This window comes from Pelmatolapia mariae, linkage group LG1, assembly GCF_036321145.2.
Source record: "Pelmatolapia mariae isolate MD_Pm_ZW linkage group LG1, Pm_UMD_F_2, whole genome shotgun sequence".
Taxonomy (NCBI): domain Eukaryota; kingdom Metazoa; phylum Chordata; class Actinopteri; order Cichliformes; family Cichlidae; genus Pelmatolapia; species Pelmatolapia mariae.
In genome coordinates, this window is record NC_086227.1 from 22,111,380 (window position 1) to 22,128,984 (window position 17,605).

The window sequence follows — 17,605 nt, forward strand, 5'->3', positions numbered from 1 at the left end:
CCACAGTAGGGCCTGTGCACATACAATCAACACCACCAGCAGCAACAGCTGTGCCACGGGTCAAAGCCTGACCCTTTCTCTGGCCTTCTCAAGGGGTGGGAGCTAGAAGAGTTGTGAAATTTTTGCACACAGCCAAACACTAACCCCTGCTAGCCCCCCTTTACATGCCTAACAGCCGCTCTCTTAAATCCACCCTGGTTCTCGGTGCTGTAATGCTCCTTCCTTGTTTCACCCACCACTGAGTAAGTGAGATTTGTTTGAAGTAAGATGCAAGAGTTTAAGACCCTGCAGGTGACTACTGAAACAAAGAGTGTAACCAGGGTTCTGGATCATAACAATGTTAACTGGGGAGTAAACAGAGGCAGGGGCCGACACAGAACTTCTCTATGAACTACTGAAAAGATACCTTTCATGTGCCCTATGGCATTTTAGATGACACGGCTGTTCTGTGTGTGCGCCTGCCTGTTCGTCTGTCTGTTTGTGTGTGCATTCACACACTTGTGCATGTGAAAGGAGAGAATGGGCTGTCTCCCAGGATGTGCAGTGAGCGCTTTATTAGAGTGGTAGTACCAGTAAATCAGAGCTCAGCTCTTCCTGGAACTGCTGCAACCTTTCCCACTGAGCACTATTACTGAACAATCATAGGCTAGCCATGATAATTAGCAGTGTATCTATGCTTCCAATCCTCTAGCACCCCCCCACCCCCCATCCCACCCCCATCCACCACCCTCACTCCTGTCTGTCTCTCCATCCACCACCTACCAGTCCCCCTCATAGAGAAATGTGTCATTCATGAGAGAGTAAAGCGAGGCACCCACTCGCCCAAGTTTTGGACACCTCAGATTACCTGTTATAATTTTTGTCTTAATGGCAATGAGAGTAAGAATTTGGGCAGATTCGTGAGAAAAGTTTAAGACACTGGGAGAAAGATATGATCACGACAAGCCCAGTCGGCAAGTAAAGCGAGAACTTAACAACAATTTAAAAAAAACCCCCACCTTACCTACTGTAGGATGCCATAAGTTGCCTTACTCTCCGCTAGAGAGAGTAAGCTCTTGGCCCAAGACCAAATCAACCAGACTGCTGTACACATCCAAAATACACATCAGCATTATTTGACTGCAAAACTACAACATTTTTCCAGAGTTGGAATCAAATCCATAACCTATTTGTGGTTGTTCTCCAACTGCATTCCAATGCATAGTCCAAGAAGACTCGAGTCAATCCCAGTAGTAGTTCTGATCATTAACAGGGAGCGGTCATCATGGCTTGGATTCCCGCATCTGAGAAGCCAGTGCTTCTGCTGAGTAGCATCATCAGTGAAACACCTTAATGCCTTTTCATGTAACCACTAATCCCTTCATTTACATTACGGCCTCTTTTCCTCTATTATGTTTCATCGTGATTATTTGCTCTCTGCAGAGTGTGGACATTTTCTTTCCTCAGCGTTCACTGATTCTTTTGGATTGCACTGAGGGGTAAAATAAGAGCAGTAACTCTACACAAGTTACAGATGTTTTCTGTCCGTTAATGGGCAGAACATATGATCAAAAGCCCTGTTCTTAACGGTAAGGCATGGGACAGTCCCTGCGACCGGCTGTGTAAGGCAGAAAAGAGGGAGTTGAATTTTTTAACACTCCTCTGTGCTCAGTAGGGAAGGAGCAGAACAGAGGAAGGGATTTCAGGACTTACTTGGTTAAAGATTCCCCATCTGATAGTGACGGCACTTTCCCCCCCGTCTTTCCATGGCCAAGCGGCATCTGGAGTGGATTTTGTGCTAGCAGACACCGAGGAACATGATTACATTCGGCTAACTGCGCTCTAAACTGATTATGCATGTGCCAAGCTAATGGACTACATTTGCAAGAGGAAAAATAACATCCAATCAATCTCAATTACCGCCGATTGCACCGGCCCCCGAGACAAGGAAGGTAGCCAGCTAACCCCCCATGCTCCTCCCCTTTCCCCCAACCCTTGACTGGAAGCTGAGGCCTGTGGCTTGGCCTGGTTAGTCCCCACCCTTTCTGTCTGGCCAAAGCAGTCGGGCCTGGAGCTAGATGAGTCTCTCACCTCCACACTAAAACACAGTGAAGCCCCAAGGCCTGAGTGGAGAGCTGTATGTATATCACATTAGCCAGTGGAGGGTTCTCTAGGAGTGACCATCCTGTGAGCAGATGGGCGATCATCATGCTGTCATCAGAGCGACCAAAATCCCCATGATCCATGGGAAAAAGAGAAGGTATAAGTTAGTTTCAGTGCACAGGGGACTGAAGCAGAACTCACAGACTTCAGAATTGGTATCTCTGAACTGAGAGCACAGTACACAGGGGAAAAGAGCATCACCCCCCACTGTGTGGTGGTCTAGTGGTCAGGATGACTTGCTGGATCGTTCTGTGGTCTTTTGGAACATTCCAATACATGGGGTGGTGGGGGTGATATTTTTAGAAAGCCCTAATATGGGCCGCATACCACAGACTCTCAAATTATCCCATCCAGCTTAGCCCTCAGTTTAAACCTTCCTTTTTAATTCCAGTAATTACAGGCTCCAATTTATATGGAGCTGTGCACACAAAGGGCCTGTTTAATGCAAACCAGTTTGATTTGGGTGAAGTGTCCCAAGCATCTCCCACATCTTACAGCCTGTTTATGCTGACTTGATGATTTATTTTCTCCCCAAAAAGGTTAAAAATGGTGCTATTTGCATCAGATTTCTTTGGGGAAGCATAAATGAATGGTGATTTTTTCTTTTTTTGCCCATGCATAATATACCAAGTTGGTTTTACAGGCTTTTAGGGCACTGTGGTTTTCTGTCTGTCAGTATCTCTACCAGGACAGTAAATTCAAAATGGTAAGAAAACTGACATTGTCAAGTGGGGAGCCAGTACAGTGAAAAAACCTTAAAACCATGTGCTTGTCCGTTAAACATCGATGAGTCGTAAAACACTGTATTAATTCTTGTTGACTCATGAACATTTAGGTTTTGGAGTAAGGTCTGGGATGAGAAGAGCTTAAAAAGACCACTATGTTCTCTGGTTGAGAGAGCAGGTAATTTCTGGACAAATGCACATACTCTCAGTCAGAAGATCAATTGGTTTTAAGAAATATGGAGCCATCTTAAGAGGCTTAAGTCATAAAAAATGATCATGCCTGGATGTGTTGTACATATTTAATCCCCCACAGCCCAAAGAGCAGTGTGACATATGTCTCTTCTCTCCTAAAACTTGCACAGACAAAGAAATAGGGGAGATTTTTTGGGGTTTGCACTACAGTTGAAGCACAAAGATAATGTAGAAGAAGTTATACTCTATGCGGCAAAGCAAAACATGGATCTTTCTCAAAAAGGTGTAAGCATGAGAGAAAGTAAGCCAGAGCTGGTCCATTTTGTTCTAACGGGAGACTGTTATTGGAATTTGGCCCAGTAAGTCCAGAAGCTAAGGTTAAGAGAGGAGGACCAAAGACTGGGAAACACATGCACTGACCTGACAAATTCACAGACTATGTGTTTACACTAAAATGTTAATATCAGAGTGTTTGTGTATGATAGCATTAAGAGTTCCTTAAAGTAGCCAGCTCTGGCTATGAGCACAGCAGCACTGCCTTCCTGCAGTTTAAACCTTGAGTTTGCAAGGGGCAGCCAATCAGAAGAAAAGTGGCTTAAAATAAGGAGGGTCTTTAAGGTAGAGGAGGCTGCACCCAAACCCCCTTAAGATAAATAAGGATTATACTGAAGGGAATTAAAATAATTCTTAATATAGTGCAAGAATATAAATATGAAGCTTGAAATGACGCTATAATGCTATAACGCTAATCTAAAAATGTCCCTGTGATCTCTCTTGTCATGGGGCAAACCACAGAATGACAAGCTAAACACCTCCTGACCTCTTTAAAAGTAGCAACAGAAGCCCCGCTTCACACCTTCCCCTTTACGAAAAAATGAAAATCGATTTTTTATTTTATTATTTTGCTGTTATTTCAATACAAAGAAGCTGTGAGGAGGAAACATGGCTGTCATTTCAGCCGGCCTGACAAACATTCATAATGCTGAATGATTTTCAAATGGACAAGATTTTGAAGAGGTTCAAAATGACCACTTCACCTTAGTTTTTAATGCGGTTAAAACACCATGCTTGAAGTAGCACATTTTTCACATACCTTTTAATACCTCCATTGCACTGTCAACTGAGTTCTTTAAATACTCAAACAAGGATGCTGAAGCTAGATTACAAATAAGGATGAGATCTATTAGGCAGCATTCAGTGCTTTGTGTTGGATCCTGTTGTGTGTGTAGTGTATGCTTATAGCAAGTATGTTTGGTCAGTGTTGGTATGTGTTTTGTTATCTGTGCGTGTGTGCGCAACTATGCCAGTTTGGGTTAAGCACAGAGTGGCCGAAGCCGCAGACACACAGGATAGGTACCTAAGTGGAATCAGGCCTGTTAGATTTATGGCCATTTGTTCGGAGAGTGTTCATCCACTGGCTATTATGGAATGATTAGAGGAGAAGGTGAAGCTCCAAGTCCAGCAAAAATCAATACGGCTGTCGAGAACAATTCAGCCTTTCCCGCTCCGAGGAGTATTAGCACCAAACCTCTGTCTCCTAACACTTCTTCATTCGTCTCCAAGTGATTCAGGCCCAAGCTTCCAAAACAGCTACGCCTGTTCTGTCCTGCATGTTCTTCTCATTGCAGCAGTGGGGCCCTGCTTCTATATGACAACTGGGAAGGCAACAGCTACACGACAAAGCTTCCATTCATGCCTCTGGAGTGCACCGAGTAACGGTGCAAAGCTAAAACATGTACTGTGTGTTGCAGAGAAGCATTGCTTTAACGGAGATTTGTTTTTAAGATTTGTTTTGCATTTTAGTAAAGCAAAGTTCTGAAGTTCAAAGGCTAAAAATAATGCCAAATGTGACACTGAGTCTGTATTAAAACACTTCAAATGATGCATTAATGACAGAATTGTAAATCGGCAGTTGTGTTGCATGAACAGGACAAGGCTGAATAATGGGTTTGATAAAAAAATAAAAATAAAAAACAAACTTGTGGATCACTGACCTTGTACAGTTTAAGGCTAGCCTCATGGCGGGAATTGACAGTGTGCATCCTCAGCTTCTCCAGGCTATTAGTGTAGTAGTCGCAGGCGTTGCACTTTAGGTGCACCGGATTGCCTATGGCCACACATTTCAGGCGCCATTCGTTGCCTTTGCCCCCTTCTTTGATGTGGGCCACAAGCTGGTACTTTTGCACATGCTTGTCTGTTTTGCAGTGCAGCTGGAAGTTGGCCTTGAGCTGAGTAGTGTAGTGGCACAACTTGCACTGATGCGAGTCTCCAACAACGGCACGCCACTCCTCCTCCGGCAGGCTCCGTTCAGCTCCCATATGCATGCCAAGCACATCCAGGTTATCAGTGGTGAAGCGGTTGCACACAGCGCACTGAAAGAGCTTGAGAGAGGGATCTATAGTCTGCGATAAACTTTCTCCCAGGGTCATCAGTTCTTCGGACACCAACTGCCCACCACCTAGCCGCACATCCATAGGGATTTCCCCACCTACTATAACAAAGCAAACACACGAAGAGAAAACAAAACAAAGAGAAGAGAACAGTATCATCAGCTGAGACCTATTCAAAGCATACAGTCTAGATCGCTATTTCAAGTAAATACATGCTTAAAAGAATGTGTCTGGTAGGTATGATATTATGTGAAGGATAATGCTCATTTTTGTTTGTCTCTAGCCAACAAATAGCTCTGAGCTAGGAAACAAGAGCGCCTGGACATTTCTACAAAAGCCTTCCAATGCCAGAAAATGAACATGCACATTTTCACTGTTTGGGCTGATGCTCTTTCATCTCCTGCCTGTAAATCAACTCTAAAGGCTGTGAGGTCAACAGAAAAAAGCAACATGTTTTCTAATTACAGTAAAGAGTTTCCAAGCTCAAAATACCGTGAATCAACCCCACTCCCCTTGTTCACATAATGATGCTTTTTATTCTTTTTAAGTTACACTACTTTCCTTGGATTATTTTCCACCTTTCTCTTCAGATTACCTCTAACACCTAACAGATTAAGTCTGCTTGGTACTGAGTCGAACCATAGAGCAGAGGGGGAAAAAACACAAAAAAACAGCAAGCACATATCTTATGACACCAACCACATAATTGATGTCTGTAGAGTCTGGGAAAAAATGAATGCTAAAAAAACGAGGTAAGAGCCGGTGTTTTTGCCTTTGCTTGCTGATCTTTAATCTTTCACTGGCCAGACTGAGCATGCAGGCTTGACCCTGGCTGGCTTTACACTAAATTAATTCCAGCAGCTCCTTTTTATTTATTGCTGCAGTATGCAGCCTGTTCTTGGACTTTTCTCCATTACCTGAGTTTTTATAGCCAGGAGAGGGAGACCTTTGAGAAGCCCTGTGAAATCACTCACAGACCCAGCTCCCCAGTCATGGCTCTTTATGCTCAATCATACAAAACCACAGATGCACACATATGTCATTATACTGTACCTACCTGCTTTTTTCCCCTTGCACCTTGCACTTCCCTTTTCTCTCATTGTCTGTTACTATCAAGATTTCATTATTTACCATAGACCTCTTGTCCACAACTAAATTTTGATTGCATGTCATCAGACCAAGCTTTTGTTTAATATAGGCTGCTTTATATTCAAACTATTTTAATGTGAATCTCTGTATATTAGGCCATCCTTTTTTTTGTGCTAGGGGATTCTTGAAAAGAAAAACAGGTAAAAGACTGAATCTTTCCATTTGATCAGACTGTTTTCAAGACAAATGTTTTAGGTATATAACCATCTGACTTGACAGTTGTATTGCTCCACGGTGTGCTGTAACCATATTTCAGGACAGAGAAGTAAAAGTTGCACCTCTCTTTAACTCCTGTTCTTGATCTCGTATTGTCTTTATCAGGGCTGTAGTCCTGAGTTTTGGGAGCGAGGATAAGAAAGAAGCTGATATAACCTGAGGTCAGCACTTGCCATAAATTGTACCTCTTTAGAAATACACCCTACAGTAAAAAAAAGAAAAAGAAATCCAGAATGAGAGCATAAAAAGTGCACCTCTGTGTCTGTTTGGTTAGGGATCTCGTACTGAGCCTTATGTATTATATGGTGGTACCGTTAATATCAGAGTGTTTGTGTATGATAGCGTTAAGAGTTCCTTAAAGTGTGACCATGGATAACACTACTGCAGTTTATGGGCCCAGACTGTGTAATTATTGCCTCTCTTGCAATATGCTTATTACTACTCACCTCACAGGAAAATGAACCAGATGGCAGAAGAGGGAAAAAAAATTAGTCACAGCAATAAATTCTTGTTTGTGTCTTCAAACTGGTGACAGTTGAAACAAGTCTGTACAAACTGTGTGGTTGTAACTGGTCCTACAAACACTTTGCTATGCTGCTGAATTACCCTTGCTGAGGCCTCTAACCTCCCTTCTTTGACCAAGATTAAATTTATAGCTGAAATTACTGACTTGGAAGAAACGGAGAACTCCAGTGGTGAAGTTCAGCAGCAGTTTGAAAGTAAAAAGCTAAGGCTGGTTGACTGTGTGGAAAGGACGGGGGAAAAGCATAGATTATACATGTTTGGCCTTCTAAATCACCTTGTATGGATATCACACAGTGAGCTTCAAAATTCTGCTAAATCATATCAACACACTGTCATTTGAGTGCCCTGTAAAAGATTGCATGAGTAGGTAAATAAATAATCTTTTGCTTTCTGTATGCTGCCTGGCACATTTATTATAAGAAAAAAATTGTTATGCTGGCCTTGTGCACTAGAACATTCTACCATTGCTGGTAAACACATATCTTATGGCATGAGAACAAGGCAGCTGCCTAAGTACAAATCTGTGATATGCCGGAGTATAGCATATTGTATTGCAGCTTATCGCTTTGGTTTGTTTTTCATTTGATAAAATTTTGCATTATTGTCTTATGTTCGTGTAAATGAATAAATTAGGAATCAACATAGAGTTCAGCTAAAAGGTCTATTCATTGTTTTTTCTTTTTTGTGGGGAAATGCTTTTGAGAACCAAATGGGACATACCAAGTGCAGGAGCCAAGGCAGCCATGTTCGGATCAAGGTGAAAGCTCCCCATCAGGAACTGGGCCTCAGCTCCAGCTGGGTCTATCTTGAGACTTGGTGGAAGGCTCATGTTCTGCGTCAGGTAATACTGGTAGAGCTCAGCCTCAGAGGGCGAAGGCATAGCACCCAAGCCAAGTCGCCCGTGCTGCATCTGAGTCACATTCTGCTGGAGCAGCATCATGTTGTGCATGTGCTTTTCACTAGTCATGTGAATACGAAGGTTCCGTGCCACATTGGTCTCGTAGTCACACACCTCACACCTCCAAGAAGGTTTGCTCTTCGGCTTGGTTGGGGAGGGGACCCCACAAGGTCCGGACATGTGAGTGGAGGATTGTGAAGGATGGTGGTGGGGAGGGTGATGGCTACTGGCCTGGGTGACTGACGGGACAGCCACCACTCCTCCTGGTGTATGTCCAAACACCTGGTCCTGTGCAGAACCAATGGAGCCTCCATTCTGCAGTGTCTGCATATTGTTCAGGTGCTTGTCTGACTGCATGTGGATGCTTAAGTTCCCCTTTGTGGTGGTGGAGTAGTTACACACCTACGAAATACAAGATAAGTTTTTCTTAAACTGTGATAAAATGATACAGACACAAATTTAATATCCTTAGCTGCTATATAACATGCACCTAAATCAACAAAAAGTTATCTACATACCTCACACCGGAAGGGCTTGTATCCACAGGTATAGCTTTCTCCACGAGCCAGACGAGGGTGGCTCTGACCACTGCTGCAGTATGCGCAAGAGCCTCCAGAGTCTGGGTGCTTCTCTTTCATGTGGGCCTCCAGAGTCTGCTGGTACTTGTAATGCCAGTTGCATTTGGGACACTTGAGTGTCTTGCATGAATTGCGTGAATGCATCATGGTCATGTGACCACCCAAAGAACGTGAGGAACCCAGAACAGTGTCACATTTAGGGCATTCGACCCCACTACCTCCACTGCCACTGGGCCCATGGTTCTGTGAACACTCACCCATTCCTGTTATGTCACAGGAACCCCCTGGGAGGGGGTGCGAGTGGCCATGAGATGAAGGGTGGAGGTGATGATGATGGTGGTGCACGTGGTGATGATGCAGAAGGGCTCCATTTTCCTCCTCTCCCTCTGCAGGGCAATCATTTGGTTCTGGAGCTGTGGCACTATCTCGATTGGCACTTTCATCAGCAGCAGCATTGGTGGACAGAGGCGAGGAGGAAGTGCCAGAAGTTTCATCCTCGCTCCTTCTGACGGCAGCTGTCACCAGTGCCATGGGAACAGTAGGTCCCTGGCAGTTAAAGCTCAGAGGGAGCTCTGAGGTCCTCCCTCCACCATCTGCAGTTGAACCCTCTTCCTTGACAGAGGAGGAAATGGAAGCAAGGGCTTTGCTGTTAAGTGTGGAACTGACTGCAGAGGTGCAGGGAGAAGGCTGGAGAGTGCTACTAGGCATTAATAAAGGAGATTTGGAAATGCTTTGGTTTGAGACAGCTGGTTCCCCCGCTTCACCCCCACCGCTGCTACTGTTACCACCACAGGCCATTGCAGTGCTTTCTGCCTCATCTTCCTCTGCCCCTAATAACAGTTCCTCGTCCTCCTCAGAGCCCCCGGTCTGGCTGGATAAGTGTGCCTTGCTTTCATGTCCCTTAGTGTTCCCATCTTCTCCCTTGCAAGCCAACTCTTTCCCAGCAGGCTCCTCTGTTCTCCCTCCCTGTTTGGGCAGGGCACTGGAGTCTTTGGCAGAGCCTGGGGATGAGGTAAGAGTGGACGCTTTGGGAATGCTCAGCCCTCCAAGAGAAAGCACTGAGCCTAATGGGGTTTGTTGCTGCTGCTGTTGCTGGAGGCCAGAGTCAGAGTCTTTGTTCAGGAGGGTCTCACTGCCCCCACTGCTGCTTCCAGGCTCTAGATGGACACCACTAAATGTGCCATAGAAGCTCTGTCCAGAGTTAAGAGGGAGCAGCGTAGATGGCAGAGGAGTGCTCTTATTTTTTGGTTCCAGGAAACTTATGAGGGGCTCTTTGTCCTTCCCAATGCCCTGGATAATGGCAGATGCATGCTTATCTCCTAACAGCCGCCGCTCATCTTCACACAGTGTCATGCGGTGATCGTGGACAGCATGAGTGGCAAAGGAACGGGCATAGCCGAAGGACAGCTTGCAGAGAAAACACATGAGAATGGGCTTACCCTTGCCATATAGGGCTAGCCCATCAAATTTGGAGAAATCCACATTGTTGGGAACATCTTTGGATACACAGGACTTCTTGGCAGACCCATCGCTGTTCAGGTAATCCTTGTTGCTTTTGTGCCGCACATCGAAGACACGGAAACTGTGCAGGACAGGGCTAAGGCCTGCCATTGTTGAGGTATTGGGGAAACCTTGGTCTGAATTACCAAACCACTTTCCAAAGGACGAGGCTATGTGGAACGTGTTGATGATCTGTGGGTAAACTGAGGACGAAGTCCCAGCAGGTTCCCCTGGTTTCCCCCCACTCGAGAGAGAGTTTGTAGGAAGCAGGCCGGGTACCATGCCTCCACTACTTTGGATCAACTGACTGAGGCTCTCCACAATGTAGGCTGAGCCATCTGGTTGGTAGACTATCTCTCCAGCCAGGTTCTCCACATCACTGCTCTCCTCTTCCTCTTCCTCCTCCCCTTCCTCACTCCCACTTTCAGGTGGTCCCTGCTGTTGTGTGGGCTGATGTCGCAGAAGAGTGGGCATACCTCCTCCCCCTGAAGCTATTGGCATCCCAGGAAAAGGTTGAAGACTAGGGAAACAGTTGTCAATCTCCATTTCATCTAAGTCCTCAGATTCTTCCTCTTCTCCACAGCTCACTCCCTCTTGGTCTTCTTCGTCAAGACCCTCTCCTCTGGGATGCAGCTGGCCTGTGGCAGAGCTATCACGGTGGGTCTGGGGTGATGTCTGTTTTGGCTGCTGCTGCTGCTGAGACTGTAGTTCTCTTACCCTGTCATGAGGTGCAATAGAGTTTTGGGACTGAGAGGGGTAGGGACCAGAGAGAGACAGCGGGTCCAGGGAAGGTGCCTGGTTGGTGCAGGTGACCTGTGAGCTATTGTGATCGTTCCAGGGCTGAGGTGGTTGCTGCTGCTGGGAGGAGCCGAGCCCATCGTCTGTCCCAGAAACCACGGGAGACTCACAGCTGTCCATGCTGATGCCTACATGAGGCATTCATCGCATCCAGGCCTGCAGAGACACAAAATGATTGCGATAAGAGGTTAAAGTTGTATTTGGGACAGTAAGCACACATACAGCACATAATTTATTTGCTATGCATATTAGGGAAAGATCAGACTTATAAATATGAAAGGAAGACAATGGAAAAAAAAGTGTGAAAGAAAAAACAAGCAAATGTATGGCGATGTATCGTAAGAGACAAAAGTCTGAGATATAATTGGAAAAATGACACCATGCTCATTACGCTAGATTAGGCACTTAAACACAATACCTGAGACAAGCACTAATAAGACTTCCATGATTCATCTTCCTGCCATATCACAAAGGTACCATCTTTTATCTTCACCTTCCAAACAACACCCCTAATCTTATATTCTGCAAATCCTACATCCGTTTTTAATTAACTTGCAGTCAGAAAAAACGCAGCAACAGTCTAACTTAATGGATCAAATAGATTCCTTGTGAGATAATTAGACATTGAGAAGCCACCCATCAGCATGTCGTACATTTACATAACTAGAAGAAAAAAAAAAGGGAAAACTGTATCTAAAAAAAGAAAGACATTCTTAACAGTAATACTGTTACCACTCCATCTCCAGTGGTGTACATAGAAGAAGAATGTAATTCATGTGCATTATTGAGACAGATTTGTCTGGACGCTAACATGAGCAATAAAAGTCAGTATTTTCTATGAACCCAAAACACATAAGCTGGTTTGGGACTTCACTGCAGCTGTGTTTAGATCTTGCATCCAATAACCTCCACGCTTAGCCTGGTTTCAAACACTCCAGCCATCCTCTGCCTCTGAAATAATAAATGGGAGCTGAGCTTTCGGGAGCTGGCCATGCCCCGAGCATCTGAGAGACTCAACGCAGGCTGCAATTTAGAGCGCAGAAGAGATAAAATGATAGCGCAAGATACTGCTGAGCTAATAATTTTATTAAAGGGATGCAGCCAACATTGATTAAAGGGGGCAATCGCGCTGAAACCAATAACTCTGGGCTGCCCTTTAACCCAACAGTACTGAATATTACATGAGCAAAGTTTCCCGGCACCGAGCTCACTGCCATGTCCTGGTTGATTAGCACATTCACTGCTTGCACTTGATTTATTTACTTATTTACTTAGGGATGCAAATTTCAGCTGCGATCAGAATGGAGTCTACCCCACACCCTAACATATAAAGCACTGAAGGAGAGGAGAGATTGATAATGTCTGTCTGCCTCTTCATGAATGTCTGATGAGGCTTGCTTCCCACGCAACATACCTGAGACCTCCCCAGCCTATGTGCACTCAAACTGCAAAAAACAAAACAAAACAAAAAAGTCATGATAAAGGACCCTCATTTTGTATTTGGTCTGCTAAATGAAGAGTCAATTGTGGGCAGTAAGTAAAATTAAATACAGAACCATAAATACACACAAATTTCTGCTAGCATGGTCTGTCTGATTATTTTGTTTACGTTCAACAAAAGCTAACCTCAGTGACCCTTAAGTTACTTTGCATATAAAATGAAAGATATTAGACTGGCTGGCTTATTAACATGATTGCTTTATACAGCCAGACATGATTTAGCGATGGCTGCCATATTGAGTGAGGGGATACTAGCCTTACTGGTCTGTATTTATTATCTGCTCCATTAATAAGAGGCTATGAGCTCAACAGCCATTTCACACAAATGGACTGAGGGCAGTGAGAGTAATGCAAGAAAAAACGCGCCACATGTCAAACAGACAGTGATTCTTCAGACTAAAAGCAAGTGGATAAACTGTACGAAATGAAATGGGGGTTGGGGGAAAAAAAGTGACTCGTCTAAATGGACTGTCTCATAGGAAAACATCTCCATGTGTCCTGTCAGAACATGGAGTTTTTCACACTTTGTTCCTGTAATCTATTAGGCCCCTCCTTCAGATTCCACTGCCTGTTTCAACCAGGCCTGGGAACACTAGGACCACATGCACAACTAGTTTTTAAGAGCCCGGCTCAAATCCCCCCCACCTGGCTCTACCCTTCATGTGTTTCATGTTTTGTGGAGGTCCCTCTAAATGGTCTTCCATGCTTCATTTGGTAAACTAGATGACCAGTAAACCTCGATCCCCCAAAGAAGGGAGAAACCCTAGCCAAGCAACAGTGTGTAAAACAGAGGGTTAGACTTGAGGGAGAAGAGACTGGGATAAGGCCAACAATGACCTCTAAAGTTCTCTAGTCTCCTCTTTTCCTCGGGTTTAAAAAAGGTGAGTACAGTACCCATCAATTCACATTACCGCTCAAGATTCCTCAAGCAATTAGCAACAGACAGGATAAAACAATGACTCTTGATCAGTGCTGGAGCTCTGAGATAGTTTGGTGTGTCCAGTGCTTACAGAAAACAGGATTGCCCTTTAAAATCAAGATGGTGTAATTCAATAACCTGCAGTGGTTAGTGATGAGCAATGGGATTGTCTGGAGTCGGAAAGTCGCAGATGGGCCAACTGATATAATGCCGTTTGTCTCTAGGAGGTCTGCTTGGCTCAGCGACACCTGTTTAAAGTAGGAAAAGCTTTAATCTCTAGGAGGCACTAAAGGAGTCCAGGAGACAAAGAGACGCGGTCAAAGTAGAGGGGAAGTGGAGGAGGCTGGTGTCTTTGTGTGCTGATTGTGTTAATAACCACAAATAAAAATGATGGAGTAGACCACTAGAGGTGACTAGTACTGTTATTATGTACAAGTTACCTTTATGTACTGTTATACATTGCAATATTTAGAAACAAAAAAAAATTGCCTTTTGAATACTGGCATTACAAAAAGTGATTCTGTCATGGCGTCTGCCCTTGTTTTGCCTTGTAATTCTGAATGTGGGTCCACTGAGTTGACAATAAGCAGGCTGTGCGCAGCCAAAACAAGCCTTAGTTGACAATAAGAGATAATCACAGGGAAGAAAAGGCTGGATTCCTGAGCTGATCTCAGGGAAAGCATGATGATGCACAGATCCTAACTGCAGCATTCACCCCCTACTGCCACCTGCCATCAAAGACTTTATGCCAGAGTCTCCTCGCTCTTCTATTTTCTCTGTGGCAAAAAAAAGGTTATGCTCGATCCCCTCCCAACCACAAAGCAGATAAGACTGAACCTTGTGAAAAGGCCTTGGTTTTAATGAACAATGTCAGAGAGTGGGTCTGGATGTCATTTTGTAGGGATGCAAAATGAGATAAGTTTTAAGATATTGGTCCTTTCATTAGGTGGGATTTACTGGCCAACTGAGGCAGGAATTAAAGGCTAAAGAAGCATCTGATTATAAGCATGCCTGATCACCTGCCCAAAGGCCTGGTCTTGCCTTTAGAAGACCCTGGTCTCTAGGGTTTCCTGGGGGAATTAGCTCAGACTCTGTCCAAACTGTAAATACTGCTACTTAGGGGTGCCCTCACTCTTACTGCACATACGCATACTCACAAGTTGTGAGGGCACACAAGTTTGTTAACCTGCCAAGAAAGACCCCACACAATACACCAGTTCTGATTTTCAAACATGCATCAGTGATGTTCCTTGTCTGTGTCTTGTCTCTGCGCCATCACAGAGCCTGGCTAGCCACCGCAGGGTAAGGGGCGGTTATTGGAAAATCAATGGCATGAACGCTAAGCAAGTTACAGGAAGATGTGGGAAGGAAAGGTTCTTATTGATAAAGCAAGGGAAGGCTTTTGATGTTGCACTAGGGACATGCTCATTGATGGGGAAACCATTGTAGTCCTCAGGCAGAGCGGCGTATGGGTTTATCTTGTAAGCTTGTTTCAATTAATCACCAATAAAGGCATGCATGCATTGCACTTTTTAACATATGTCTACTTTAATGCCTGGTATGGCTTAGAAAAGTCTGGTTTTAAGGCCCTTATCTTTTAGTGACTGAATTGATATTTTTAAAACTTCACAAGTGTTTTTTCTTTTTCTCTTCCCCCTTTTTCCTATTTTGTTTTGTTTTTTTAACTGCAGGTTTGCTTCCATATAAAGACCTTATACTCCACTAAGGCAAGATGTGAGTTTATGACTGATATGGTGTCACAGGAAGCTTAAATGCATGGTACCAAGAATAAATAAATACATGGCATTATCAGTAGAGCAGCATTGTGGTGCATATCTCCACCACAAAAATAGGATGGCACTTATTTTTTTTTAAATTTCAGAACTCTCGTTTCAATGTCTTGTCATAGCAAGAAGATCCAATCATCATTAAATATAAACAAGATTACTTTCATACTGTCACTGTGAACATCAACAGTCAATACACGTTGTTAACTCTGTGGAGGTGAAGTCTTGGTTTCCTTGATCCCCATCACTTTAACTCAATTAGCAACAATTAACAACGAAACACAGTAATTTATTATGTGCTGTAAATATTCAGTCTACTCCTGTGCTAATGCAGACATAAAGGTGCTCCAGTACTGCTCCAACTGCAGGAGGCAAAAAGTCACCTCAGGTCGATGGCACTCGGCCTGTAAACAGGGCTTCCCGTAAAATCAATGATCTTCAGTAGGAGCTATCAGTCTGTCTAACAGAAATAGCCATGGCTGTGCTGAGTCTGAGGCAGGGAAGAACAGTGCTGTGTGTTTACATCAGTGTGTGAGAGTAAGGGAGGCTGATCACTGGCCTGTCTGGGTGGTATTTCTCAAAGGCAGCAGAACTGAGACATGTAGATATGTCACGCATGCAGCTAGACAAGGCTTACAACTCACAGATTTTATTACTGTAGTTCTTTTTGTGTACTTTATGCGTTAATCTAGTGCTGGAACAAACGTATAAGTTACAGCCAAAATAATCCTTGCTGATTACAATATGAGCAAACTCAAATACCCAGGAGGTGATATGCTGATTGTTTTAGTTTCACAGTACTCAATTTTAGTAATCATTTTGCACTAGCAAAACTGGCCAGTGAAGGCAAAATTGATTTGTTTGTAGTATCAATTGCCTCCTTTGTTAATAGACCTGAAATAGAACCTTGAAAATGATTTTACCCTTTATGCAACACCATCACATCGTGCTAATCCATTCCATGTTGCAGAGCGGAAGAAAAGTTATTTAAGACAAATCAGCGGTGAAATCACAGCGCAGAACGGTATGTTGATCATACACAGGGCAGTCTGATTAAATGATCAGACTTGAGCTCAGCTAAATTCCAAAACCCCTCAGTAGGGATTTACACATGGCACTAGAGTGTTTCCTCAGTTTTGGAGGGTGTGATAGAAACAGCATGCTGGTGTAATTAGAAGTAGTTAATTAGCTGTGGGTTAATTACTGGGTTCTGCAGAGCGATAGTGAAAGACCTGGTGGGGTGGCAAAGCAAAGAAGCAGCGAACACACAGCAGGAAGCTCCCAGTCTCCCACCAATTAGCAACCAGCATGGGGAGGGGAGCTTCTCTGGTGCACTCGGAGTACAAACGTGTAAGAATCATTTCATTCAAACCTCTGTGCAAGGGAAGAGAAAGCGACGGTAGATAAAATTTGCATGGCGTTAGAAACATTTTAGTATTTTTCTTTTTTGGGGGGATAGAAAAAGTGGCAAGGTACATTGGAATTTTAGACGACAAGGTGATGCAAATAATACAACAGCCATTAAGTCCACAGAGTGAATGGGAAATATTATAATTACTGCAAAAGCAACTACTTCCTACAGCAACAAAATCATTCTTCATTTTGAAAGGCTGCACTGCATTATTTTCCTGTTATGTCCCACGCGGTTTGTTAAGAAAGCTTTGTAATTTATAAGCGCATAAATTATCCTTGGAATTAAGATATTGATGTATAATAAGAGAAGGGCTATTGGGCACAAACTAATGTTCACCCCCAGGCAACCCAGTGCTCAGAGCAATAGGGTGTCTTTAAAATTGCAAGAAAGACTGTGAGAATGAGAATGATACAGAGTGAAACTCTGCAGCTGTATCTTCCAAACACTTATCTGATAAGTTTGATATACATTATCCATTTCTGCTCAATTTTAGACTAACAGACATGGATATTGAATGATTTGTAACAGTCTGAAATGCAAGCTCACATACTTTGGCACGCCGATCTGACTTTCCCATAGTGTGGAATGCAGAAAAGCTGAAAGGACAGATAACACTTTGTGCATTGGTCTTTCAGGGTTTAATCAATCAGAGAAGTACACGCTGATCAGATTGGGGAAGATGCAAGTTAAAAAAAAAGAAAAAGAATTCCCCAGATAGATATTTGCAGATGTACAACTGTGTTTCCTGCAGTTTAGCACAACAGAGAGAAAGAGAGAGGGAGAAAGTGAGAGAGCTAAAGACACGTGTCCACTGAAAGGTCAGGGACAAGGGGGAAATGTGCTGATCAAAGTCTTTGAGCCCCCGGACCTTC

At 43.8% G+C, this 17,605-nt stretch overlaps 1 protein-coding gene across 3 annotated transcripts in view; it reads right to left on the bottom strand.

The window, feature by feature from the left end:
* Positions 1 to 17,605, bottom strand: part of zfhx3b (zinc finger homeobox 3b) — a 170,713-nt gene that overhangs the window by 80,137 nt on the left and 72,971 nt on the right. For 2 of the 3 annotated variants that reach the window (XM_063475604.1, XM_063475612.1), the window contains 3 exons: positions 8,756 to 11,269; positions 8,060 to 8,639; positions 5,054 to 5,550 (listed from right to left, as the gene is read on the bottom strand). In XM_063475604.1, coding sequence (XP_063331674.1) covers positions 5,054 to 5,550; positions 8,060 to 8,639; positions 8,756 to 11,254 — 3,576 coding nt within the window. In that variant the 5' untranslated portion in view covers positions 11,255 to 11,269. The remainder of the gene's footprint in view (positions 1 to 5,053; positions 5,551 to 8,059; positions 8,640 to 8,755; positions 11,270 to 17,605) is intronic. The other variant, XM_063475620.1, reaches the window with a different exon arrangement.